Source organism: Cebidichthys violaceus, unplaced genomic scaffold (genome assembly GCF_023349555.1).
Source record: "Cebidichthys violaceus isolate CVI_PGR_0920_01 unplaced genomic scaffold, fCebVio1.0.p SCAF_192, whole genome shotgun sequence".
NCBI classification, from domain to species: Eukaryota; Metazoa; Chordata; class Actinopteri; order Perciformes; family Stichaeidae; genus Cebidichthys; species Cebidichthys violaceus.
Window position 1 is genome coordinate 69,030 of NW_027176364.1, and position 9,511 is coordinate 78,540.

Below are 9,511 nucleotides of genomic sequence, written 5' to 3' on the forward strand. Positions count from 1 at the left end.
AATGGATTTAATAGTGGCAATACACTCTTTATTTCAGTGTTGTCCACATAAATAAACAACTGAAGAGGATGCTAACTTTTTGCTTTGGACATGCAGCTTTAGCCTCAGTCTTTGAGCACAATACCATGTTCTGTATCCATCAAGTGTTAAGATTCTTGCTTTTTATACGAGTCCGTTAAAAAATTTAAAAGTCAGACACTGACAGCGTTTTAACCCAACTCATGGAGCTTCTGTGACCTTAATTAGCTACAATACAATTGATGCAATCTGCTTGATACAGTTGTGATTTTTCAGCTGCCAAAATCTTTGGACTCTAGACAGCTAGAAATGAGAAGCCTGCTTTCGTCTACCTTTGTCTGAAATCAAGGACCCATTGTTGGTAAATTTGCCACCAGTATTACAAACTGCTCACGTGTTGTGCGAAAATAGAGAGCTTAGCAACAGTAGCTAAGGTTGGAATGGTCAGTTTATGCTAATGCTAAGGTGTATGGGACAGTGACCCGTTTGTGTGAACTATGCATCATTTAATCACAATGAATTATTGAAAACCAACTGATGTAACGATAGTGCGACCAATCCCTGAGTGAAATGATACGACGGCTGTTAAATGGTGACGGTACCTTTGTCTTGATGGTGTTGCGATAGCGATAGCGCTGTGGAGGAGCTGGATCCTCCGCCTCGCAGAGCGCCTGACCTCTTTCTCCTTTCCATAATGACTTTAAGTAAATGATTTCCACTTAGCCGCCGCCAAGCTGCCACAATGGAGATTGATTGGTGTGTGTGTGTGCAAGTGTGTCTATACTCTTGTAATCTCTACTAATTGTTCTTTTATCCTCTCAAGGTCCTTACATCCCCTTCTTCATACCGAGCCACAGTCCCAAACAAGTTTAGATACTTCATCAAATTGAAATGTTGACTGCTTTTGATCAGATTTGTTAAATCGGGTAGTTTTCTTGACAATGTCATGAACTTTTACACCAGCGCTGTTTGAAGGGACGATTGCTGTGTCAAAATTCCACACTGCGTACTAATTGTCTCCATATATTGGTGTTGCCGTAGCTAACAGGTGATTAGGTAAAGTCCATGTGATGTCAATCAAACTGCAACCGCAGCACGTCACTGCCGATCAACTTCACAAAAAGAAAGTTTCATATGTTTTCAATAATTGTGAACAATGTGTGTAATTGTGCTTTGTGGGACAGGAGTGTGCATCAACAGCACACTCTAAAATTAAAGCTTTATCCCATTTCCACTTCACACTTGAAAAGTGACAAAATGAAGTACACTCAAAACTGTCAGTACGCTGACTAGAAAATAGTTGATTTTGGAGTGTGCAGTTAATGGATACTTTTGTCCCACAATGAATGCAAAACATTAAAGCAAATTCTGAAAACAATTCTGAACAAACATAGTATTAATTAAATGCATTTGTTTTTGTAAAAGACATTTTGCTTTATCTTCGTGACGTTTAATTGTCAGTTGCACTTTTATTTATGTCTAAAAGTTGCATATATTGTATAACTTCCTGTTGGTATAAAAAGTTGATTACTTTTATACTAACTACTTAAACAATAGGCCTCTACTATAAATTATCAATGAGTTGACGAATCGTTTTTGTTTTTTTCCGTCTTAGGTCAATTAAGATCTCTATAGTCAATCGTTCTTTCAGCTTTTTTCACTGACAAGAAACATGAGCACGTCTGTTGTAAACACAAGATTTAAGTCGCGCCTTTGTGTGATTCTTTGTGGAGAAACTCAATTTCACAGATCTGTCAAATAAATCAACTAATCAATTAGTCAACAAAATTGTTAGTGTTAGAATTTCTTATTTCGAGGACAGCCGTACTTTGAACTAATACAGTAAGTATTCTGTGGACAGTGAGCATGTAGTATGGAACAGAAAACAAATGCAGGTGGTGATCAGACTTCAGGAAGAACCTTGGGAAAACAAAAAAGAAAGCAAAAGTGTTTTCTAGTCTGCACACTTTCTTTTTAGAATATCTTTAACTTTGTCCCTTTTCCAGTGTGGAAACACTACATCCTCCAAACCTGCTTTGAGTTAGTGTGTAGTACAGAACTGGGACACAGCTACAGGCAGTAATGCCTCCTCATGTCACTGCACTTATTTGTAAATGACCTGGCAGACGGTCCTGGAAACTGATTTGTAAGTGTGGACTCAGTAATTTACTAACGAGGCATCGGTGATAACAAAGACACTAGTTAATCACAAGATAGACAATTTCTTTTTGAGTTTGAAATGAATTCAGCTACTTTATTGTTTTTGTACAAGCAATTGTGACCTTGAGAGTAATACCAGTGGAATATAATTGCTTTGCATCGCCTCTTACATCACCCATGGGAACATGCACAATTACCTGCTGTCTCTCACTCATTATTGCTTAAACAACCACACCAGCGCATACATATGAGTCGGAATATTGAATTTCTAAACAATCTGTTCATGCTACCGCAGTCTGCTTTGTTTACCTTTGTCGTAATAACATAAGCACTAATGTGCATCAGGAAAAAACACGCCAATATATGTATGCCGGAGATTTTATTATACAAATTGGCATGTTGTTGAAATCTCATTTCAGATGTTTACTTGTTTGTTAAAGGCAGATGTAGCAGAGAAAGTAATTTGTATCGTGTTGATCACCTCCGGGAGCAAAATAGCATCTTTATAATAGTAGTTTAAAAGGTTTGTGTGCTGAGGGATGTTTTTAACGGTGTCATTCTGCACAGTGTCTTCTATCCTGTGGTTGTATTGACTTTACCAACGCTGACTGCAGGCTGTAAAAGTATAGAATCAATCAGCTGCACAAACACGGTGCTCTTATCTGCTGAAGAAGCTCCTAACCTTCACAAACAAACAGCTCAGTCGATCTATAAGTTGACTGTCTCGCTTCTTGGTATAGGAGGAAGAGATCTCAGAGACACTAAAGTGACGCCTGAGGACAGACATGTGTCACTGATTGTTCATTTAAATGCCTCACACACAAAGACATGATGTTAAACCGTTTGTCCAGTGAGCTGTTCTCCCTTTAAGTCATACTGAAGTCCTTAATTGCATCAGGGGAGACTTGTTCAAATCGTCATGCCTCGAGGCCTTTTGTTGTTGTACATTTCTTTTTGGGGTGTTACGTCATTCGGAGAAGAAGTGCTATTCCGGGACAGAGACCAGAGACGCGACTCTCCAGTCATTGTTTCGACACCTCTGAGCTGCAGGGAGTTGATATTTTCTACCTGCAGCTACGAGTCAGATTAGCCTTTCTATGTGTTGTTTGACAGGAACACTGGGTCTGCGCGTGCGCGTCTCTACGCTTGATAAGTGTGAAGAAACTAGGACACAATGTCTGCAAAGCGGCCCGTTCTAATTACGGCCAGCTCTGCTGTCTGAATGCTCTGCCCTACTGCACTCTGCTGCCCCCCCCCCCCGACACTTCCACCAGCATCCTCAGGTGATGTGCAGACACACCGCCCCCGTGGTGTGCATAGTGTACATTATGACCTTGACGCCTTACCAAACTGAAATTTTGGCAGCCTTGTATCTTTTGTCTGCCCGGCTGTTGAAACAGTGTCGAGAATTTAGTGTCAAACAGATGAAATGCGTCTTGGAACACTGTGAAAAGCTCTGTGTTAAGATCTGACTCATGATTATAAGAGCACATATGTTTACCAATTTACCATTATTAATTTGATTAAAGAGAAAAACAACTCAATGTACTTATGCCCTCTTAATGCTTGTATAACAGCAATCAGTGTAACTGAAGTCGGCCTCCATTCATTACCTTTAATCAGTTATTTATTCAATTATATATATATATTCAACTGAAATATAACATATGCTCACTATTCTTGGGTGTACAAGTGTGGAAATAGATCTTCTTTTACATTGTTAAACAGAGTTAATTATACATTTGCAATTATAACACAAGTATGTTACGGGTCTGATCCGGTTCTGAAAAGTGAAGCCAGTGCTGAAGTGCCTTAAACCTGCATTCTTGCTAAAGGCCATCAGGGGGCGACTCCTCTGGTGGCAACAGTAAGTTTGAGTGTATAGAAGTCTATGTGAAAATGACTCTAATTCTCACTGGATTTATTACAGTAAACATTGTAAACATGAGTTTATGTTCTTAATCTCTAGTTTCAAGCCTTCTTTAGCATGATGTTACATTCCGTGTCTCTAGAGTCAGTCTGCCTACTGATACCTACTGCGGTATTATGAAAGTTAACTGTAACTTTTTAGGTCGCCTACAAATGTCTCATTCAGAGTTCGGTTGTTCTTAGCTGCACCCTGTTGAGTCACTTCCGGTTGCAAAAACCCAAGATGGCGACAACCAAATGCCACAGTCGAGCCTTCAAAACAGCAGTCCACAAACCAATGAGGACGTCACAGGGACTATGTCGACTTAAATACGAGATATTACAAGACAAAGGATGTGAATCTTTGTTCTGTATAGTTATGGGGAATAAACCAAAAAAAATAGAAACAAAGTTTGCATTACAAAAAGGAAGTGTGACATTTGTATGACGTGGGTGTTTACCAGGCAGAGAGGGGCTACTGACACACTCTCCAGTTGCATAATGGGAAATATAGGATCCAGTGTTTTTGGAGCTTGATCCATACCAGTGAGGGAAAAGGTTATACACTGTTGCATTTTAGTTCTGGTCCGGTTCCTGTTCAAACTGACTTCTTAGACACGAACCAGGGGAGTAAACATGAAGTGTGACCGAAAAGTAACTTGTTGATTGGAAAGTTCTGGCGATTGGCATCCTACATCATCAGGACCAATGTGGGGAAATCCAATTCTGGTGACTGACAGAAGTTTATGCAGCACTTTTATTCCTCTGATGTGTATATTTATGTCTCGTGTCACAAAGCACTAACAAAGACATTATGAGCATTATTAGTATTATTAGACTGCAAATCGGCTGCATGTTATGAATAATGACTAACAGGCAGAGACAGGACTGAACAAAAGCACCTTTGTGTGCTCTCAGATGACTGGTGCCAACGTCGGGGAGGCACACAGGCTTCTTAGCCTACTTTGGTATCGCTTTCACACACCTTTTAATGGACCTCATGAACTAACAAAGCACAACCGTTTTAACAGCTTCTGACCTATTAATTACACCCGCACTGACATGCATACGTTATATACGTTATGCATGTTATATAACGTTACATGGCAAAATGCAGACCAATTATAAGATCACTTAATGAACAGAATTTGTTTGTAGTTTGGTATTTGATATAACGCTGCAATTGTTTGCTTTCTGACCACAAACAAACCGCACTACAGTCAGACCGAGAACCACTTTTTCAGACTGTCTCAGTTTTGACCATTCTCTTTTAAATCTGTCTCTTGTAAATTGAGGTCCACCTACAGCTTCATTTTCTTCCAACCGATTTTGCCAAATGACTCCAGACTCTTGAGTATTCTAGTACTACAACCCCCCATCATTTTCTTTTTTCCTTTTAGGTTGCTTGTTGTTGTCAGATAGACTGTTTTTTATTCCTTTTCAATATCAGACCCATATATTTGAACCACTGGAGCTTCAATTGTTGCTTCAATCATCCCTTTCTTTTCCTAACCACCATGTGATTCCTTTTCCTTGCACAGGATGGGTGCAGCGAGGCTGCAGACCTGACGGAGCGCTGCGAGCTGATCAGTGACAGGCTATTGACCTTGGAAGATGAATTGCAGACGGCCATAGTGAACCGGGATCAGGCCCTCACCCATATCCTTTCACTGCTCTCTAAATATACATACATCATTTAAACTGACTGCATGCTGTGTGTGTGTGTGTGTGTGTGTGTGTGTGTGTGTGTGTGTGTGTGTGTTTCTGTCTATCCATCTTAAGGACCTAGTTTCCTCGAGGCCTTCCAACTCTCAAAAGTACACAGCCAAACTACCGTTAGGCGCACTGATGTTCTGTGACTTTACCTTTTGAGGAAAAATCCACCTGTCTTATTTGACATTATGGGTCCATTCAGGGAGGGAATTGAAGATAAACTGGGATCAGAGGATCTTTCTTGACAGGCTGGACATGCCAACTGGAAAATGAAATGGTAAAAGTCCACGCGAGGTTATTAGAGGGCGCTTGATGTGGGCTGCCAGTCACCACGGGCTGAGATTAAAGTCGGCGAACAGGAGCAGCGCCTCGACAGAGAGGAATGTCACTGTAATGACTCTGCTCCCGTCATATCTTAACGTCCATCCTCCTGCTGACCCTCCCTCTCTCTCTCTCTCCTCCCCTCCTCCTTGCTGGATCTGGCTTGGAGGAAATTACAATATCCATGATAATGACTCAAATGAAACCGTTGATGCTGATTACAGGTCACAATACATAATTTTCCGCGCTAATTAGAAAGCTGATTGGAAATAGATTGGTGTGTTTTTCTCGCTCAACTTTTCCCCTCTACACTGTGGGCTTATTAAGACAGATAGAAGAGGTGATATTTTAACACCGAGATGAGGAAAGATTTGCCATCTAACCTGCCGTTTTTAAAAAAAAATCTTTTTTCTATTTTGTGTCACGTCTCATTTCTCTTCTTTCAAAACGGACTGCCAGAAATACTTTCCTAGTCTGATGAAGATATCTATTTCATTTCAGGATCTCTAGAAGCTGTGCGTTACGCAGTACGTCCTTCACTCTCTGCTGAAGTGTGGCCAGACTTTTTCCACATCTGATTAGAGATTCCCCTCCCCCGCTGTGCTGTCAGGGGTCAGTACAGGCTCCTCATCTGTTTGCATGATATCAGTGCAGCCCGGCAGTCGGAGACAGACAGATGAGTCTGCTTCTCTCCACCTCTCTGCTTCCGCGTCCTTACATGCCATTCATCTCAGTCTTTAGAAGTCAATGCACTCATGCAAATTCACCGTGGACACTAGAGGACACGGAAGATAAGGGACAATATTGTTGTTGGGTTGCAGATATGGATCAGAGACTGAACTTGGGATGATGCTGCTGTTGCCATAGTGACAGGAAGATCAAACCTCCAGTCTCTCAGGGTCTTAATTGAGTGCCTTCTCTCAATAGGAGGCGGTGGATGGACAACCACAGAGACTGGAATTTAGAAAACAAAAAGATGACTAGGCAAAGCTCTGTCAATATGGGGTTGGTTTCAAAGGTCTACAACATGATTCTGAACTTCATCATCCTCTTTGGATCATGTTGCCTTAAAAGTGTTGCGAACTGTCTACAGTTTTTATGAAAAGCTCTTTAACGGCTGGTTAAATATTAATGAGGACAATCTGTGTCCATTCAGACAGTAAAATGAGCCATCAGGCCCCATCTGTCATCAAAGCCATCCCTTTGATTTGCCACTTAAGATGGACACTCGCACGATTAATTCGGGTTTCTAAGCAGGTTAAACAATCCCCCCCCCCAACCCCCCAACTGATGACAGCCTCTATCCCGTTTCATTGACGGTTTATGAATAATTTAGTTGGGCAGTGTGTTTGCTTGGGTCCCCACACCGTCACCCAGCTCCAGACGAGATGAGCTCATGAATAGTGAATTGGATGGGGTTAAATTGGGTATGACTTGATGATCTGTCCCAGTAATCCATTCGGTGGCCAAATTGGAGATTGATGACTTCATCAGGTTGTGGCTGTCCTCTGCTATAACCGTTAACCATCGTCGGCCACAAGTGTCACATTAGCCCCGATATTCATCTGCTGGCATGCTTTTTTATTTACATGTTAATGTGATTCTCCGTTTGTGTCTGTAGCATCAGATTGTTCCTTAACGCACGCTGCACAGTCGTTGGAAAAGGAGGTTCAGGAAGTAAAAGCCACTTTACAAACCATGCTCGCACAGCTCAAAGAGGAAGAAGAGGAGGAAGGGGAAGTGAACGGGTTACAAGATGATGACCTCATGAAGAACGGGACTGAGGAAGAAGAAGAAGAGGAAGAGGAGGAGGAAGAAGAGGAAGAGGAGGAGGAGGATGACCAGTACTTTAGTGACAGCTGGGGCATTTGAAATGGATTCGTGTAGGGTTTTATGACCACTCACACACAGACTCGCTCTCTGAGAGCCTGACCTCAGCTTTGCAGTCGGAGTGACCCCTCATCCATTTACTGTAAAGCCTCTGCGGTACCGCAGAGAGTCCCAGTACAAAGCCTTGGAGAGTCTGTCTAACATTTCATCCATCTAGAAATGGAAAATCATGAAGGATTTTGATACAAATGCAAAATATAAGACACTTTAATGCAACATTTTGTAGAAGATCCTCAAATCTCCAGCGTAATTTTAACCAGGTAAAGAGCGCCACAGAGCCGACGAAGCAATTCTTTTTTAAATGAGAATGTTTTTGAATACAGGTTCTCGTCTTACAAGTGATGTGCAATTAGGTAGTTGTTTTTTCAGTATTTACTGTAAAAACATTACCAATTTGAGGTGATTATTTGGTTTATTGGGTTTTTTTCTCAGTAATGTAAGTTACACAGAGATATCGATCCAGGGTTTTTCAATTCAATGACAAAAACTGACATTTTTAAATAGCAAGCCTGAAACCAAACTGAAGCCGAAAATAATCACTAAATTGCTCGCCACAAACACCTGTTTGGATTTTGTCTGAGGACCAAGTGGACAAACTAAACATGTTTTACTGGTAACAGTCTTGCACCCATAAACTAAAACGTATGCTTAATCTTTAGGTCAGCTAGGCACTTTTGTGTGTTTTCTGTACGATTGGACTTCAGTTACGCGTCATTTTGTCCATGAAATAACTCATTTGTGGTGCTACAGAATGTGGGCTAACTTGAACACTTTGTTTTGTTTTTTTGTGTAGAAAAAGGTAATATTTAGAGTTTTTTTCTTCCCAGTCTTAAAGCACTGTATGCTGGGAGAGATGCTCTGTATTATAAAATACATCCGTCACAATAGTAAAATTGTGTGTTATGCATGTAGGAAATATTGAAGGATAAAATATCAGTGGACACGTCCTGGTTTGTTTTTCTAAAGTCTTTGCATTGATTGTACTGATTATGTGTTGTTTTTATTTTACTTAATGTCAGCACAGAATCTTCATTCCACTGGGTGTCACATGACTTTTTGCCAGAAACATTTTTGTACTTTCAGCCATTAATCAGTTTTTTTTATTTTTTTATTTACTGTGCAGCTAAATCTCGCTGTATCATATTTCATATTTATTCCATACAGCATCTCACTAATTAAAGTATGTACCATTCAGCCTCATGTTGTGTCCCGCTGTTTTCTTCTTGTGTTGAGTTACAGCCCCTCTGCTTATTTTCCCTCATATAAAATGTGCGGGCATGCAGCCAGGCAAGTGAGGGCAGTGGTGACATGTAGGAGACATCAATACGGTAATAAAAGGTCCTCTAGTGAGGTCTTTAGGGGATACACGGGCTTCTATTGTTATCTCGCCTCAGCAGCGGTGGTGTGGCTAATTGGAGGGCGGCCTCACAGAGGACATGGTGTGGGAAAATGGGATGATGTTGCTTTGTCTCCATCTGATTCTGCCCTATGTTTTTGGAGC

The 9,511-nt window shown here is 41.0% G+C and overlaps 1 protein-coding gene across 2 annotated transcripts in view; it reads left to right on the forward strand.

The window, feature by feature from the left end:
* disc1 (DISC1 scaffold protein) overlaps positions 1–9,210 on the forward strand; it is a 42,516-nt gene extending 33,306 nt beyond the window's left edge. The window contains exons 13-14 of one of the 2 annotated variants that reach the window (XM_068713967.1): positions 5,628–5,744; positions 7,771–9,210. In XM_068713967.1, the coding sequence (XP_068570068.1) occupies positions 5,628–5,744; positions 7,771–7,992 (339 nt within the window). In that variant the 3' untranslated portion in view covers positions 7,993–9,210. Of the gene's footprint in view, positions 1–5,627; positions 5,745–7,770 lie in introns of those variants that run through there. The other variant, XR_011103384.1, reaches the window with a different exon arrangement.
* Positions 9,211–9,511: the final 301 nt, after the last annotated feature.